This window comes from Oncorhynchus masou, chromosome 1, assembly GCF_036934945.1.
Source record: "Oncorhynchus masou masou isolate Uvic2021 chromosome 1, UVic_Omas_1.1, whole genome shotgun sequence".
Lineage (NCBI taxonomy): Eukaryota > Metazoa > Chordata > Actinopteri > Salmoniformes > Salmonidae > Oncorhynchus > Oncorhynchus masou.
Genome location: NC_088212.1, coordinates 2746654 through 2765564, shown reverse-complemented (window position 1 = coordinate 2765564; position 18911 = coordinate 2746654). Strand labels below are relative to the sequence as shown.

The 18911-nt window shown below is 47.7% G+C and overlaps 1 protein-coding gene across 7 annotated transcripts in view; it reads right to left on the bottom strand.

Moving 5' to 3' along the window:
• The window catches only part of zfr (zinc finger RNA binding protein), a 60586-nt gene that overhangs the window by 17966 nt on the left and 23709 nt on the right, over positions 1-18911 (bottom strand). For 4 of the 7 annotated variants that reach the window (XM_064928832.1, XM_064928426.1, XM_064928509.1 and 1 more), the window contains exons 5-11: positions 17809-18144; positions 17391-17545; positions 15402-15488; positions 11134-11337; positions 8791-9070; positions 4709-4875; positions 1006-1125 (exon numbers count right to left, since the gene is read on the bottom strand). In XM_064928832.1, coding sequence (XP_064784904.1) covers positions 1006-1125; positions 4709-4875; positions 8791-9070; positions 11134-11337; positions 15402-15488; positions 17391-17545; positions 17809-18144 — 1349 coding nt within the window. The remainder of the gene's footprint in view (positions 1-1005; positions 1126-4708; positions 4876-8790; positions 9071-11133; positions 11338-15401; positions 15489-17390; positions 17546-17808; positions 18145-18911) is intronic. The other 3 variants (XM_064928667.1, XM_064928757.1, XM_064928871.1) reach the window with 1 other exon arrangement.

Here is an 18911-nt window from a genome sequence, read left to right as displayed (position 1 = left end):
TGCAGGCGGTGTCTCCTGCCCTTCAGTGACTCCACTAACCTCGTACTGCAGGCGGTGTCTCCTGCCCTTCAGTGACTCCACTAACTCTATACTGCAGGCGGTGTCTCCTGTCCTTCAGTGACTCCACTAACTCTATACTGCAGGCGGTGTCTCCTGTCCTTCAGTGACTCCACTAACTCTATACTGCAGGCGGTGTCTCCTGTACTTCAGTGACTCCACTAACTCTATACTGCAGGCAGTGTCTCCTGTCCTTCAGTGACTCCACTAACTTTATACTGCAGGCAGTGTCTCCTGTCCTTCAGTGACTCCACTAACCTCGTACTGCAGGCAGTGTCTCCTGTCCTTCAGTGACTCCACTAACTTTATACTGCAGGCAGTGTCTCCTGTCCTTCAGTGACTCCACTAACCTCGTACTGCAGGCGGTGTCTCCTGCCCTTCAGTGACTCCACTAACCTCGTACTGCAGGCGGTGTCTCCTGCCCTTCAGTGACTCCACTAACTCTATACTGCAGGCGGTGTCTCCTGCCCTTCAGTGACTCCACTAACTTTATACTGCAGGCGGTGTCTCCTGCCCTTCAGTGACTCCACTAACCTCGTACTGCAGGCGGTGTCTCCTGCCCTTCAGTGACTCCACTAACCTCGTACTGCAGGCGGTGTCTCCTGCCCTTCAGTGACTCCACTAACTCTATACTGCAGGCGGTGTCTCCTGTCCTTCAGTGACTCCACTAACTCTATACTGCAGGCGGTGTCTCCTGTCCTTCAGTGACTCCACTAACTCTATACTGCAGGCGGTGTCTCCTGTACTTCAGTGACTCCACTAACTCTATACTGCAGGCAGTGTCTCCTGTCCTTCAGTGACTCCACTAACTTTATACTGCAGGCAGTGTCTCCTGTCCTTCAGTGACTCCACTAACCTCGTACTGCAGGCAGTGTCTCCTGTCCTTCAGTGACTCCACTAACCTCGTACTGCAGGCAGTGTCTCCCGTCCTTCAGTGACTCCACTAACCTTGTACTGCAGGCGGTGTCTCCTGCCCTTCAGATGCATCTCTTTGGCGTTGGGATCGTTGAAGCTACATTCACACAGCTTACAGTGAAACCGGATCACCTTGCCTTCGTCGTTACGCACCTACAGAGAAGAAATCAATGTTTTATTAAAACGTATTTTTCGACACAAAAGATGGTATTTGACAATAGAACTAAGCAATGTTTCAAATACCATTATTAATATGGAACGGTTAACCTCTAGGGTAGGGGGCAGGGTAGGGGGCAGCATTCGGAATTTTGGATGAAAAGCGTGCCCAAAGTAAACTACCTGCTACTCAGGCCCAGAAGATAGGATATGCATATAATTAGTAGATTTGGATAGAAAACACCAAAACTGTTAAAATAATGTCTAGCAGAACTGGCAAAAACCAGAGGAAAATCCAACCAGGAAGTACTATTATTTTGAAAGGCTGTTTTTCATTGAAAGCCTATCCACCATACAAAGACTTAGGACCCAGTTCACGAGCTCTATGGCTTCCTCAACATGTGACCAGTCTTTAGACATCGTTTCAGGCTTTTACTTTGAAAAATGAGGGAGATACAGCACTTTCAATCAGTGGCCAGTGGAAATTTCCATTCATCAGCCATGTGCCTGATCAGGAACGCGCCTTTCTTGTTTCTCCTTTCTTATTGACAAAGCTTTTTTCCGGTTGAAATATTTTTGATTATTTATGACAAAAACAACCGGAGGATTGATTTTAAACATCGTTTGGCATGTTTCTACTAACTTGTATTGTACTTTTTTAAAACTTTGTCTGGAATTACGCACGAGCCTTCTGCATTCATATTACTGGACAAAACACAAACAAAAAAAGGAAGTTTTTGGTCATAAAGAGGGACACTATCGAACAAAACAAACATTTGTCTAACGTGGAGGCCTGGGAGTGCCAACAGATGAAGATCAAAAGGTAGCATTAAAATTAATCACCTATTTCTGACACCTCTCCCTGTTTGGAAATGGGCTGTATGGGCTTCTGTGGCTAGGAGCTGTCCTAACATAATCGCAAAGCTTTCGCCGTAAAAGCATTTTTTTGTGGAGGCAACAGAATGGTACTCCATTCTGTTCTATCTATATAAAACATATATGTTATATAATGAATATATTTATTCATTATTTTGCCCCAGCCGCAAACTCCGGCTCTGTGTAGTTAACAGACAGCTCTGCTCAGTCATCACCATTTTACCTGTTGTTGTTTGAGCTGATTAGCGGTTGTTGTCTCACCCATTGTTGTCTTAGCTAGCGCTCCAAATCAACACCTGTGATTACTTTATGCCTCGCTGTATGTCTCATATGTCATTATGCCTTGTATACTGTTGTTTAGGTTCGTTATCCCACACGTGGTGACCTCACCCATTATAACCAGCTTATCCAGAGGTACAACCTCTTATCATCACTCAATGCCTGGGCTTACCCCCGCTGTACCTACCTCACCCGCCTGCACATTATGCCCTGAATCGATTTCACCCAGAAATCTGCTCCTTTTATTATCTGTCCCCAACGCTCTAGGCGTTCTGATAGCCTTTAGCCGTACCCTCAACCTACTCCTCTTCTGTTCCGCGAGGTGATGTGGAGGTAAACCCAGGCCCTGCATGTCCCCAGGCACTCTCATTTGTTGACTTCTGTGATCCAAAAAGTCTTGGTTTCATGCATGTCAACACCAGAAGCCTCCTCCCTAAGTTTGTTTTACTCACTGCTTTAGCACACTCTGCCAACCCTGATGTCCTTGCCGTGTCTGAATCCTGGCTCAGGAAGGCCACCAACAATTGAGATTTCCATACCCAGCTACAACATTTTCCGTCAAGTTAGAACTGCCAATGGGGGAGGAGTTGCAATCTACTACAGAGATAGCCTACAAAGTTCTGTCATACTTTCCAGGTCCATACCCAAACAGTTCGAACTTCGAATTTTAAAATTGACTCTCCAGAAATAAGTCTCCCACTGTTGCCGCCTGCTACCGACCCCCTCAGCTCCCAGCTACCGACCCCCCTCAGCTCCCAGCTGTGCCCTGGACCTAAACTGGGATATGCTTAACACCCCAGCAGTCCTACAATCTAAACTAGATGCCCTCAATCTCACACAAAATCATCAAGGAACCCACCAAGTACAACCCTAAATCCGTATTGTCCGCGGTCAAACGACCACCCCTCATCACTGTCAAACGCTCCATAAAACACTTCAGCGAGCAGGCCTTTCTAGTCGACCTGGCCCGGGTAACCGGGAAGGATATTGACCTCATCCCATCAGTTGAGGATGCCTGGTCGAACTTTAAAAGTAATTTCCTCACCATCTTAGATGAGCATGCCCCTTGCAAAAAATGCAGAACTAAGAACAGATATAGCCCTTGGTTCACTCCAGACCTGACTGCCCTCAACCAGCACAAAAACATCCTGTGGCGGACTGCAATAGCATCGAATAGTCCCCGCGATATGCAACTGTTCAGGGAAGTCCGGAACCAAAACACGCAGTCAGTCAGGAAAGCAAAGGCAAGCCTTTTTCAAGCAGAAATTCGCATTCTGTAGCTCGAACTCCAAAAGGTTCTGGGACACTGTAAAGTCCATGGAGAACAAGAGCATCTCATCCCAGCTGCCCACTGCACTGAGGCTAGGTAACACCACAGAACTCACTACTGTAATGGTCCAGGTTACAAGTGGCTCAGTGAATCGTGTTTGCATCTCAATGTGAAAAAAACTGTTTGCATGTGCTTCACAAAGAGGGCAACAGATGCTACTGAGCCAGATGTCTGTGTGTCAGGGGAGAAGCTCCAGGTGGCATCTGATTTTAAGTACCTTTGCATGATACTTGATTCCAATCTCTTAAAAAGCATGTGAAAAAGGTAATCCAAATAACCAAATTCAACCTCGCTAATTTCCGATTTATACTAAATTGTTTGACTACAGAGGTAGCAAAACTGTACTTCAAATCTATGATACTCCCCCACTTAACATACTGCTTGACTAGTTGGGCCCAAGCTTGCTGTGCAACATTAAGACCTATTCAGTCTGTCTACAAACAGGCTCTCAAAGTGCTTGATAGGAAGCCCAATCGCCATCATCACTGTTACATCCTCAGAAAGCATGTGCTCCTGAGTTGGGAAAATCTAGTCCAATACACCGACGCATGTCTTGTATCAATATCCTAAATGGTCAGGCTCCTCCCCCTCCACTCAGTATTTTTGTTAAAAGAAAACCCAAACATATGGCAGCAGATCCACAAGGTCTGCCATGAGAGATGACTGTATAGTTCCCCTAAGGAAAAGCACCTTTAGTAAATCCGTTTTCTCTGTGAGAGCTTCCCATGTCTGGAATACACTGCCATCAGAATCACATAACTGCACCACATATCACACTTTCACAAAATGCATCAAGACATGGCTAAAGGTCAATCAGATTTGGGGTACTGTATATAGACTTTCTTTTTTCACTGTGTCATTGACTTGTTTATTGCATGTGTAACTCTGTGTCACACTGCTTTGACTTATCTTGGCCAGGTTGCATGAGAACTTGTTCTCAACTAGCCTACCTGGTTAAATTAAGGTGAAATAGAGGCTGACCTGATCGGCCTTCGTTTACCCCTCAGTCCTTCAGAATTACAATAATTATATCATATATTCTACTACACCTGTGGCAAGACATTCACTCAGGTTTTTGGTTCTATGTGATCTGACCTCTTCCACATAGTCGTGTCCAACGGGCTGCACGTCATTCTGCAAGGCGGCCAGGGTAGACAGCGAATCAGAGGACTCGTTCTTTGTCTCCTGAGGTTGGGGGACCAATGAGGGCGGAGGAGGCTTGGATGTCTCCACCTTCCCGGTAGTCTGGAGCTTGTTTCCCCCTGGAGACAGAAGAATTGTTGAGGATTGGTTAATAAATATAATAATAAATAATAAGTGGTTCTGATGACTTGCAGCTTTACAGGGTCAATAATAATAAATAATAAATCCCATTTAGCAGACGCTTTTGTCCAAAGCGACTTACAAGTCGGCTGGGGCCACTACTTTTACATATGGGTGGCCCCAGCGGGAATCGAACCCACGACGCTTGGCGTTGCAAGCGCCATGCTCTACCGACTGAGCCACACAGGACCCCAGGGTCAAAAGAGTCTCGCCAGCCAAAGACGAACGTCTAAGGTGCGGCAGGTAGCATAGCGGTTAAGATCATTAACCAAAGGGTCTCTGGTTCGGCCCAGCAACCAAAGGGTCTCTGGTTCGGCCCAGCAACCAAAGGGTCTCTGGTTCGGCCCAGCAACCAAAGGGTCTCTGGTTCGGCCCAGCAACCAAAGGGTCTCTGGTTCGGCCCAGCAACCAAAGGGTCTCTGGTTCGGATCCCTGAGCAGACAAGCTGGGGGAAAAAATAAAATCTGTCAATGTGCACTTAACCCTAATTGCTCCTGCAAGTCGCTCTGGATAACAGTGTCTGCTAAATGACTCAAATTTGAATCAACACTGAACAAAAATATGTAAAAAGTGTTTCATGAGCTAAAATATCCCAGAAATGATCCACACACAAAAAGCTTATTTCTCTCAAATGTTGTGCACAAATTTGTTTGTTCGTGCGCATTTTTCCTTTGCCAAGATAATCCATCCACCTGACAGGTGTGGTATAATCAAGAAGCTGGTTAAACAGCATGATCATTACACAGGTGCACCTTGTGCTGGGGACAATAAACCGCCACTCTAAAATGTGTAGTTTTGTTACAACACAATGACAGAGAAAAAATCTCAATTAGGATCTAATAGCAACTAGGATGGGTTGATCTTATGACTGTGCCTTTGGCTTCTGGACAACAAAAGAAAGTTGATATGAAAACCCAGAGGTCGTCCGACTAATCAGGGCCGAGTTCAAGTTCAACAAATCAGTAATCTGCATTTTTGGACGCAGACTGGCCGACCGCCTGTCACTCCACGAGGAGACTGGCCGACCGCCTGTCACTCCACGAGGAGACTGGCCGACCGCCTGTCACTCCACGAGGAGACTGGCCGACCGCCTGTCACTCCACGAGGAGACTGGCCGACCGCCTGTCACTCCACGAGGAGACTGGCCGACCGCCTGTCACTCCACGAGGAGACTGGCCGACCGCCTGTCACTCCACGAGGAGACTGGCCGACCGCCTGTCACTCCACGAGGAGACTGGCCGACCGCCTGTCACTCCACGAGGAGACTGGCCGACCGCCTGTCACTCCACGAGGAGACTGGCCGACCGCCTGTCACTCCACGAGGAGACTGGCCGACCGCCTGTCACTCCACGAGGAGACTGGCCGACCGCCTGTCACTCCACGAGGAGACTGGCCGACCGCCTGTCACTCCACGAGGAGACTGGCCGACCGCCTGTCACTCCACGAGGAGACTGGCCGACCGCCTGTCACTCCACGAGGAGACTGGCCGACCGCCTGTCACTCCACGAGGAGACTGGCCGACCGCCTGTCACTCCACGAGGAGACTGGCCGACCGCCTGTCACTCCACGAGGAGACTGGCCGACCGCCTGTCACTCCACGAGGAGACTGCTGACCGCCTGTCACTCCACGAGGAGACTTCTGACCGCCTGTCACTCCACGAGGAGACGGCTGACCGCCTGTTACTCCACGAGGAGACTGCTGACCGCCTGTTACTCCACGAGGAGACTGGCTGACCGCCTGTTACTCCACGAGGAGACTGGCTGACCGCCTGTTACTCCACGAGGAGACTGGCTGACCGCCTGTTACTCCACGAGGAGACTGCTGACCGCCTGTTACTCCACGAGGAGACTGCTGACCGCCTGTTACTCCACGAGGAGACTGCTGACCGCCTGTTACTCCACGAGGAGACTGCTGACCACCTGTTACTCCACGAGGAGACTGGGTGGCAGGCTGACCACCTGTTACTCCACGAGGAGACTGCTGACCACCTGTTACTCCACGAGGAGACTGCTGACCACCTGTTACTCCACGAGGAGACTGCTGACCACCTGTTACTCCACGAGGAGACTGCTGACCACCTGTTACTCCACGAGGAGACAGTGGCAGGCTGACCACCTGTTACTCCACGAGGAGACTGGCTGACCACCTGTTACTCCACGAGGAGACTGGCTGACCACCTGTTACTCCACGAGGAGACTGGCTGACCACCTGTTACTCCACGAGGAGACTGGCTGACCGCCTGTTACTCCACGAGGAGACTGCTGACCGCCTGTCACTCCACGAGGAGACTGCTGACCACCTGTTACTCCACGAGGAGACAGGCTGACCACCTGTTACTCCACGAGGAGACTGGCTGACCACCTGTTACTCCACGAGGAGACTGCTGACCGCCTGTTACTCCACGAGGAGACTGCTGACCACCTGTTACTCCACGAGGAGACTGCTGACCGCCTGTTACTCCACGAGGAGACTGCTGACCACCTGTTACTCCACGAGGAGACTGCTGACCACCTGTTACTCCACGAGGAGACTGCTGACCACCTGTTACTCCACGAGGAGACTGGCTGACCGCCTGTTACTCCACGAGGAGACTGCTGACCACCTGTTACTCCACGAGGAGACTGCTGACCACCTGTTACTCCACGAGGAGATTTCTGTGTGTTATTATGTTATAATTAAAAGTCTATGATTTGATAGAGCAGTCTGACTGAGCGATGGTAGGCAGGAGCAGGCTCGTAAGCATTCATTCAAACAACACTTTCCTGCATTTGCCAGCAGCTCTTCGCAATGCTTGAGGCACAGCGCTGTTTATGACTACAAGCCTATCAACTCCTGAGATTAGGCTGGCAATACTATAGTGCCTAAAAGAACATCCAATAGTCAAAGATATATGAAATAAAAATGGTAGAGAGAGAAATAGTCCTATAATAACTACAACATACAACTTCTTACCTGGGAATATTGAAGACTCATGTTGAAACAAACCACCAGCTTTCATGTTCTCATGTTCTGAGCAAGGAACTGAAACATTAGCTTTCTTACATGGCACATATTGCACTTTTACTTTCTTCTCCAACACTGTTTTTGCATTATTAAAACAGGTTTCATTATTTATTTGAGACTAAATAGATTTTTATTTATGTTAAGTTAAAATAAAAAGTGCTCATTGTGTATTGTCATTATTACAAATATTTATAAAAATTAGGTTGAATCATTGGTATAGACTATTTGGACCCACAATAAATCGGTATTGAAAATGGAATGGAACAGGAGAGAAATGCTTGTTAACGGCATAAGGAAGTCTATAAAATAATTGCCTCCACGTTTCTATGGATGGATTTTGGCTAAGTTACTTAAAGTAAAACTTTCAGATTTCAAAAAAATTACGCCGCCCGCAGCTCACTCCGAATGGCAAAATGGGAGGAGTGCTCTCCTCTAACTCGGCTCTGCATGATGACTAACGAAAATACACGCCACAATTTAATTCCACAAAATTATGCAAATTAACCTATAGACCGATATCGAATTGATCAAATTTATTTTTTGTCAGTTAACCGATTAACGGTTACCCGTTAACATCCCTAAGCGAGCTAGATGGGCAGAGAAAGCTGGCCGCAGCCTGACTTTAATCTCAGAGACTGGCATTCAGCTCCCCATTGGCATGCCAACACAGCTCAACCACCCACAGCTCAACCACTAGCCTAGAGCAGTCTCAGCCTCTAGAATTTCATCATGGACCACATTCCACACGCTAACTCCATTTAAATACATTCTCCGAATTGAAAAAGCTAAATTCAAGTTTCAGTGAATGATTGGATCTTTATTTCGGAGGGATATACTGGAACAGCCTTACCGACAAAGTTGATCTTGGGGGTGTTGACCTTCTTGACAGCTGTGGTGGCATTGGCTGCTGATAGGTTGTTCCCCACTAGACCCTTCCCCAGTCCGGCCCCCGCACCACCCTGGCTCACGATGTTAACCGGCTTCAGGTAGGAGGAGTTGGAGGTGGAGCCTGTGGGGGTGGTAGAGGAGGAGACAGGAGTCTTGGAGGAGGAGGCCGTGGAGGTTTGGGTCACTACACTGGGTTCTGTGGAAGGGATGGGCTTCCCCAGCTTGGTGTGGAGCTTCACCACCTGACAGGACAAAATACAAATGAACACAAATATAAAACGCAACATGTAAAGCACAGCCTGGGATTGAACCAGGATCTGTAGTGACGCAGCTAGCAATGGGTTTCCCAAACTCTTTTTTTCCCCCTTTTTTCTCCCCGTCGTTGCAACTCCCGTACGGACTCGGGGAGGCGAAGGCCGAGATTCCCCAAAACAAGACGCCCCAAGGCGCACTGCTTCTTGATACACTGCTTGTTTAAACCAGAAGCCAGCCACACCATACACCTGGCGATCGTGTCAGGATGGAGGAGTCGCTAGAGCGCGATGGGACAAGGACTACCCGGTCAGCCAAACCCTCCCCTAACCCAGGCGACACCGGGCCAATTCTGCGCCGCCTCATGGGCCTTCTGGTCGCGACACAGCCTGAGATCAAACCAGGATCTGCAGTGATGCAGCGAGCACTGGGATACAGTGCCTTAGACCGCTGCACCACTCGGGAGGCCCATTTAGTTTGTTTTGGCTCTAACACTACACAGCCCTACCAACACGTAAAAATTACCTCGACTAACCTGTGCCCCCGCACTGACGCCGTACACCCTCTATATAGCCTTACTGTTATTTTGTTGCGTTACTTATTATTTTTTACTTTATTTGGTAAATCATTCCTTAACTCGTTCTTGAACTGCACTGTTGGTTAACGGCTTGTACGTAAGCATTTCACAGTAAGGTCTACACCGGTTTTATTTGGCACCTGTGACAAATAAAGTTTGATTTGATATGATGTACCAAATGGCTGTGGGCTACACTAGTGCATTTAGCAGACAAGATTTGCTTATAATTCCATGTTATGAAGAATCAATTGAACCAAGCTGAATAAAATAGAAAGGATATTGTCGCCAAACGATTTGAGGGAGTGTTGCAGCTACTCGGTGTTGATAGGAGTACCTGTTTCTTTGTGACCTATGCTTCATTTACATTTATTATACATCTATTATTATTATTATTTTTATTTAATAATGCTGATTTTTAATACTTTGTAAGCTGCATGATGCGACTAATGAAGATTTGAAAAAAAAAAAGTTGCTTGAAAGGCATGAGCTCTGCTTTGTTTGTTTGCGCAGTCTGTACACATTTCATCAGTCTCTCAAACCAATTGTGCACCGCTCTATGGGACTCCCGATCACGGCCGGTTGTGATACAGCCGGGATCGAACCAGGGTCTGTCGTGACACCTCTAGCACTGAGATGCAGTGCCACTCGGGAGCACTTAGTGGGACTATCATTTGTTTTTCAACAGGACAATGACCCAACACACCTCCAGGCTGTGTAAGGTCTATTTGACCAAGAAGGAGAGTGACGGAGTACTGCATCAGATGACCTGGCCTCTGCAATTACCCAACCTCAACCCAATTGAGACTGTTTAGGTTGAGCTGGATCGCAGATTGAAGGAAAAGCAGCCAACAAGTGCGCAGCATGTGTGTGAACTCCTTCAAGACTGTCATAAAGCTGAAAAACATTCGGCCATTTCAGCCACACCCGTTGCTGACGTGTATACAAAGAGCACACAGCCATGCAACCTCCATAGACAAACATTGGCAGTAGAATGGCCCGTACTTAAGAGCGCAGTGACTTTCAACGTGGCAAGTCAGTTCATCAAATTTACATTTTTTTTTCTCCACTCACTCAGTGGTGTACAAAACATTAGGAACACCTGCTCTTTCCATGACACTGACTGACCAGGTGAAAGCTATGATCCCTTATTGAGGTCACTTGATGAGCATTAATATTAGCATATGTTCTGGAATCAACACGGCACCGCAGAGTGATGTCATAATAGACTAAGTGAGTGACCAAACAGACTCCTTGCCCACCCAATCCCCCGAGACATGCCCTGGATGTATTTGATAAGAGTTTGGTCCTAATGCAAACGGACATGAACAATACAAAAAAAAAGGCTAAGTAAAGCCTAGAACCATATCCATTACACCCAGTATTCCTGGACCTCTTCGGGGGAGGGGGGGGGGGGGTAACTAAACCATTGTGACAACCACGGATGCTTTATAAATCCATTTGACCAAGGGGCTTTACCTTCTGGTGCTTGGCTCCTCGGATGTGTGCGGCGTATGCATCTGCCCCGGTGCAGGACACGTCACAGAGCTCACAGCGGAGCTGGTTCTGAGTCCCCCGGGCTGAGCCCCCTCCTCCACTACTGCTGCTGCTGCTGCTCTGGGAGACTTTCAGGGCCACCTCCTTCTTCTTATGCTTCTGGCCCTCCAGGTGCTCCTTGTAGGTCTGGGTGGATGAGAGGGAGAAATCAGTTCTCTCTAGACAGCTCCTTGTAGGTCTGGGTGGATGAGAGGGAGAAATTAGTTCTCTCTAGACAGCTCCTTGTAGGTCTGGGTGGATGAGAGGGAGAAATCAGTTCTCTAGATAGAGCTAAAGCTAAGGACAGGCAGGTAGCATGAGTCTGTGCTAACCTAAAGACAGGCAGGTAGCAGGAGTCTCTGTGCTAACCTAAAGACAGCTAAGCACAGGCAGGTAGCGTGAGTCTCTGTGCTAACCTAAAGACAGCTAAGGACAGGCAGGTAGCATGAGTCTCTGTGCTAACCTAAAGACAGCTAAGGACAGGCAGGTAGCGTGAGTCTCTGTGCTAAACCTAAGGACAGGCAGGTAGCATGAGTCTCTGTGCTAAACCTAAGGACAGGCAGGTAGCGTGAGTCTCTGTGCTAAACCTAAAGACAGGCAGGTAGCGTGAGTCTCTGTGCTAACCTAAAGACAGCTAAGGACAGGCAGGTAGCATGAGTCTCTGTGCTAACCTAAAGACAGCTAAGGACAGGCAGGTAGCGTGAGTCTCTGTGCTAACCTAAAGACAGCTAAGGACAGGCAGGTAGCATGAGTCTCTGTGCTAACCTAAAGACAGCTAAGGACAGGCAGGTAGCGTGAGTCTCTGTGCTAAACCTAAAGACAGGCAGGTAGCGTGAGTCTCTGTGCTAACCTAAAGACAGCTAAGGACAGGCAGGTAGCGTGAGTCTCTGTGCTAACCTAAAGACAGGCAGGTAGCGTGAGTCTCTGTGCTAAACCTAAAGACAGGCAGGTAGCATGAGTCTCTGTGCTAACCTAAAGACAGGCAGGTAGCGTGAGTCTCTGTGCTAAACCTAAGGACAGGTAAGGACAGGCAGGTAGCATGAGTCTCTGTGCTAACCTAAAGACAGCTAAGGACAGGCAGGTAGCGTGAGTCTCTGTGCTAACCTAAAGACAGCTAAGGACAGGCAGGTAGCGTGAGTCTCTGTGCTAACCTAAAGACAGGCAGGTAGCGTGAGTCTCTGTGCTAACCTAAAGACAGGCAGGTAGCGTGAGTCTCTGTGCTAAACCTAAAGACAGGCAGGTAGCGTGAGTCTCTGTGCTAACCTAAAGACAGGCAGGTAGCATGAGTCTCTGTGCTAAACCTAAAGACAGGCAGGTAGCATGAGTCTCTGTGCTAACCTAAAGACAGCTAAGGACAGGCAGGTAGCATGAGTCTCTGTGCTAACCTAAAGACAGGTAAGGACAGGCAGGTAGCATGAGTCTCTGTGCTAACCTAAAGACAGCTAAGGACAGGCAGGTAGCAGGAGTCTCTGTGCTAAACCTAAAGACAGGCAGGTAGCATGAGTCTCTGTGCTAACCTAAAGACAGGCAGGTAGTGTGAGTCTCTGTGCTAACCTAAGGACAGGCAGGTAGCGTGAGTCTCTGTGCTAACCTAAGGACAGGCAGGTAGCATGAGTCTCTGTGCTAAACCTAAGGACAGGCAGGTAGCATGAGTCTCTGTGCTAAACCTAAGGACAGGCAGGTAGCATGAGTCTCTGTGCTAAACCTAAGGACAGGCAGGTAGCATGAGTCTCTGTGCTAAACCTAAGGACAGGCAGGTAGCGTGAGTCTCTGTGCTAAACCTAAGGACAGGCAGGTAGCGTGAGTCTCTGTGCTAACCTAAGGACAGGCAGGTAGCATGAGTCTCTGTGCTAAACCTAAGGACAGGCAGGTAGCATGAGTCTCTGTGCTAAACCTAAGGACAGGCAGGTAGCATGAGTCTCTGTGCTAAACCTAAGGACAGGCAGGTAGCGTGAGTCTCTGTGCTAACCTAAGGACAGGCAGGTAGCGTGAGTCTCTGTGCTAACCTAAGGACAGGCAGGTAGCATGAGTCTCTGTGCTAACCTAAGGACAGGCAGGTAGCGTGAGTCTCTGTGCTAAACCTAAGGACAGGCAGGTAGCGTGAGTCTCTGTGCTAACCTAAGGACAGGCAGGTAGCGTGAGTCTGTGCTAACCTAAGGACAGGCAGGTAGCGTGAGTCTCTGTGCAAAACCTAAGGACAGGCAGGTAGCGTGAGTCTCTGTGCTAACCTAAAGACAGGCAGGTAGCGTGAGTCTCTGTGCTAACCTAAAGACAGGTAAGGACAGGCAGGTAGCGTGAGTCTCTGTGCTAAACCTAAGGACAGGTAAGGACAGGCAGGTAGCATGAGTCTCTGTGCTAAACCTAAAGACAGGCAGGTAGCGTGAGTCTCTGTGCTAAACCTAAAGACAGGCAGGTAGCGTGAGTCTCTGTGCTAACCTAAAGACAGCTAAGGACAGGCAGGTAGCAGGAGTCTCTGTGCTAACCTAAAGACAGACAGGTAGCGTGAGTCTCTGTGCTAACCTAAAGACAGCTAAGGACAGACAGGTAGCATGAGTCTCTGTGCTAAACCTAAAGACAGGTAAGGACAGACAGGTAGCAGGAGTCTCTGTGCTAAACCTAAAGACAGGTAAGGACAGACAGGTAGCAGGAGTCTCTGTGCTAAACCTAAAGACAGGTAAGGACAGGCAGGTAGCGTGAGTCTCTGTGCTAACCTAAAGACAGGCAGGTAGCGTGAGTCTCTGTGCTAACCTAAAGACAGGCAGGTAGCGTGAGTCTCTGTGCTAACCTAAAGACAGGTAAGGACAGGCAGGTAGCATGAGTCTCTGTGCTAACCTAAAGACAGGTAAGGACAGGCAGGTAGCATGAGTCTCTGTGCTAAACCTAAAGACAGGCAGGTAGCGTGAGTCTCTGTGCTAAACCTAAGGACAGACAGGTAGCATGAGTCTCTGTGCTAAACCTAAGGACAGACAGGTAGCATGAGTCTCTGTGCTAAACCTAAGGACAGACAGGTAGCATGAGTCTCTGTGCTAAACCTAAGGACAGACAGGTAGCATGAGTCTCTGTGCTAAACCTAAAGACAGGCAGGTAGCGTGAGTCTCTGTGCTAACCTAAAGACAGGCAGGTAGCATGAGTCTCTGTGCTAAACCTAAGGACAGACAGGTAGCATGAGTCTCTGTGCTAAACCTAAGGACAGACAGGTAGCATGAGTCTCTGTGCTAAACCTAAGGACAGACAGGTAGCATGAGTCTCTGTGCTAAACCTAAGGACAGACAGGTAGCATGAGTCTCTGTGCTAAACCTAAAGACAGGCAGGTAGCGTGAGTCTCTGTGCTAACCTAAAGACAGGCAGGTAGCATGAGTCTCTGTGCTAAACCTAAGGACAGACAGGTAGCATGAGTCTCTGTGCTAAACCTAAGGACAGACAGGTAGCATGAGTCTCTGTGCTAAACCTAAGGACAGACAGGTAGCATGAGTCTCTGTGCTAAACCTAAGGACAGACAGGTAGCAGGAGTCTCTGTGCTAAACCTAAGGACAGGCAGGTAGCAGGAGTCTCTGTGCTAAACCTAAGGACAGACAGGTAGCAGGAGTCTCTGTGCTAAACCTAAGGACAGGCAGGTAGCAGGAGTCTCTGTGCTAAACCTAAGGACAGACAGGTAGCGTGAGTCTCTGTGCTAAACCTAAGGACAGGCAGGTAGCGTGAGTCTCTGTGCTAAACCTAAGGACAGGCAGGTAGCAGGAGTCTCTGTGCTAAACCTAAAGACAGGTAAGGACAGGCAGGTAGCGTGAGTCTCTGTGCTAAACCTAAAGACAGGCAGGTAGCATGAGTCTCTGCGCTAACCTAAGGACAGGCAGGTAGCGTGAGTCTCTGTGCTAACCTAAAGACAGCTAAGGACAGGCAGGTAGCGTGAGTCTCTGTGCTAACCTAAAGACAGCTAAGGACAGGCAGGTATGAGAAAAGGGCTGAAAAGGAGGGTTAGATGGACAGAAAGAAGAAAAGATGCTGATCTGAAGATAAGTGAGGAGAGAGAGAGGTGTTCTCTAACCTCACCTGGGGTCCTGGCTACAGGTGTTCCCTAAACTCACCTGGGGTCCTGGCTAGAGAGAGGGCTAGAGGTGTTCTCTAACCTCACCTGGGGTCCTGGCTACAGGTGTTCCCTAAACTCACCTGGGGTCCTGGCTAGAGAGAGGGCTAGAGGTGTTCTCTAAACTCACCTGGGGTCCTGCACAGCTGATCTTGCAGACATCACAGTAGTGGATCTGTGGTGGTTTGGGGGGCTGCTTGGGTTTCAGCTGCTTGCTCTGGAAGGGGGGGGTTAAAATATAATAAAATACTGACTGGACAAAACAAAGAACACCTGCTCTTTCCATGACAAAGACTGACCAGTTGAAAGATATGATCCCTTATTGACGTCACTTGTTAAATCCACTTCAAAATCAGTGTAATGGGCCTCTGAGTGGCGCAGCAGTCCAAGGCACTGTATGAGGCGTCAATACAGTCCCCGGTTCGAATCCAGGCTGTATCACATCCGGCCATGGATTGGGAGTTCCATAGGGCAGCGCACAATTGGCCCAGGGTCGTCCGGTTTGGCCAGGGTAGGCTGTCATTGTAAACAAGAATTCGTTCTTAACGGACTTGCCTAGTTAAATAAAGAAAGGTTAAAGGCCACAAGAGGTCGGGCACTGATGTTGGGCTCGCAGTCGGCGTTCCAATTCACCCGAAAGGTGTTTGACGAGGATGAGGTCAGGGCTATGTGCAGGCCAGTCAAATTCTTCCACACCGATCTCAACAAACCATTAATGTATGGACCTCGCTTTGTGCTCGAGGACATTGTCATGCTGAAACAGGAAAGGGCCTTCCCCAAACGGTTGCTAGAAAGTTGGAAGCACAGAATCGTCTAGAATGTCATTGTATGCTGTAGCGTTATATTTCCCTTCCCTGGAACTAAGGGGCCTGAACCATGAAAAACAGTCCCAGAACATTATTTCTCATCCAAACTTTACAGTTGGCACTATGCATTGGGGCAGGTAGCGTTCTCCTGGCATTCGCTAAACCCAAGTTCGTCCATCGGACTGCCAGATGGTGAAGCGTGATTCATCACTCCAGAGAACGCATTTCCACTGCTCCAGAGTCCAATGGCCACCAGCTTTACACCCCTCCAGCCGACGCTTGGCATTGCGCATGGTGATCTTAGACCTTGTGTGCGGCTGCTCGGCCATGGAAACCCATTTCATGAAGCGCTTGACGAACAGTTATTGACGTTGCTTCCAGAGGTAGTTAGGAACTCCGTGAGCGTTGCAAATGAGGACTATTTTGATTTTTAAGCGCTTTAATCAGATTCTTGATATGCCACACCTGTCAGGTGGATGGATTATTTTGGCAAATGAGAAATGATCACTAACAGGGATGTAAACAAATTTGTGCACAAAATTTGAGAGAATTAAGCTTTTTGTGCGTATGGAACATTTCTGGGATATTTTATTCACACACACACTTAAGTTTGTTTTGGCTCTATAGTTCAGCACTTTGGATTTTAAATAAAATAATGCCTATGAGGTTTAATTTAGCGTTATTTTCATCCATATAGGGGTGAACCGTTTAGGAAGTAAAGAACTTTTTGTACATTGTCCCCCAATGTTAAGAGACCAAACATATTTAATGGCCCAAAAGCACTCATTATTCACAATTAATTTAATAATCTGTAATCATGGTAGCATCCACATTAATGTAGGGGTCTTTAGAAACATATTATATTCTTATTTACAGTACAATTGACTCAAATGACACAAAATACATTAATTTACTATTCATTTCTATTGGACACAAAATAATCTGAAACACCCAAAACACAGCAGCAAATGAATTCAACACATCTTTAGAATCACACGTTTGATGCAATGACTGCGTGCCAAGAATATGGGACCAAATACCCCACGTTTTACGACTTTAAAAACTCACATAAGTGAATTTGTCCGATCCTTTTTAGGGGACCAAAAGTGAGGACTATGTACAAAAACATCAGTTCACCCGATATGGATGAAAATCCCCTCAGATTAAAGCTGACAGTCTTTTAACCTCATTAGTATCAATTCAAAATCCAAAGTCCTGGAAAACAGAACCAAAAACAACTTCAAAACAGTGTCACTGTCCCAATACTGTTAGAGCTCACTGCAGTCAGAAGACATTGGGTTAGAAATATGGACCTGGAAGGGAGGTTTCCTGGTGAAGGAGCTGCCTGTCCAGGCTGCTGAAGCTGCTACAGCCGCCACCGCCTGTTTCTGCTGCTGTTGCTGTTGTTGCTGGTAGTAGGTAGAGGCAGCCGAGTACACCGCAGCTTCGTAGCCCGAGTACGACGTACCTTGGGGAGGGGCGGAGAGAAGGGGGGGGGGTTAATTCCCACACATCTAACTTCCACAGGCCAGGAGCCGGACAGCTGGGGAGGCAATGCGTGGCGCAATTACACATTTCCAGTAACAATCCCGGGATTCCTATTAGATTTCCCAGAAGGCTTTGTTGGAGCATATTCCTCCAGAAACCAAATCTATATCTGGAAAACCTAGGTGGGAATTCTATGGGAAAGTTAAGAATTTTATAAAGTCTATTTTGTATTTGAATGCTTACCAGAGTAGGCGACGGGGTTGGTACTATACGTGGGACTCTGGGAGTACGTGACTGCGTTGGTTGAGTAGGTAGTTGGCAGGTAGTGCATGCTGGTTACGGCTTGCATGTCGTGCTTACCAGAGTACGTGACCGCGTTGGTGGAGTAGGTGGGGCTCTGAGAGTAGGAGGGGCCAACTGAGGCGACGGCAGCCACAGGCTGTACGGAGGACACGGGGTAAATGGAGAATGTGGAGGAAGCAGGGGAGGGAGTGACAGGCTTGATGGCCGTCACCTGACGAGACTGTTGCGTCTGGGTGTAGGGGGTCAGACTGGCCTGGCTGTAGCCTGTCTTAGGGGCTGAGGGGGAGAAGCAGAGACATTCCTTTAAAAACTAAAATTGGGTTATTCTTAAATGTACGTCTCTCTTACAGAAGGGAGGAAATTGGTCAAAAGCTGTGTAGCCGGTCTTAGGGGCTGCAGGAGGAGAGAGCTTGATGTTGGTCAAAAGTTTACCTGTTAAGTAGAATACTACAATACTGGATAAACATGGGAACAATACAGTAGAATGCTACAATACTGGATAAACATGGGAACAATACAGTAGAATACTTCAATACTGGATAAACATGGGAACAATACAGTAGAATACTACAATACTGGATAAACATGGGAACAATACAGTAGAATACTACAATACTGGATAAACATGGGAACAATACAGTAGAATACTACAATACAGGATAAACATGGGAACAATACAGTAGAATACTACAATACAGGATAAACATGGGAGCAATACAGTAGAATACTACAATACAGGATAAACATGGGAGCAATACAGTAGAATACTACAATACAGGATAAACATGGGAGCAATACAGTAGAATGCTACTGGATAAACATGGGAGCAATACAGTAGAATGCTACTGGATAAACATGGGAACAATACAGTAGAATGCTACTGGATAAACATGGGAACAATACAGTAGAATGCTACTGGATAAACATGGGAACAATACAGTAGAATGCTACTGGATAAACATGGGAACAATACAGTAAAATACTACAATACTGGATAAACATGGGAGCAATACAGTAAAATACTACAATACTGGATAAACATG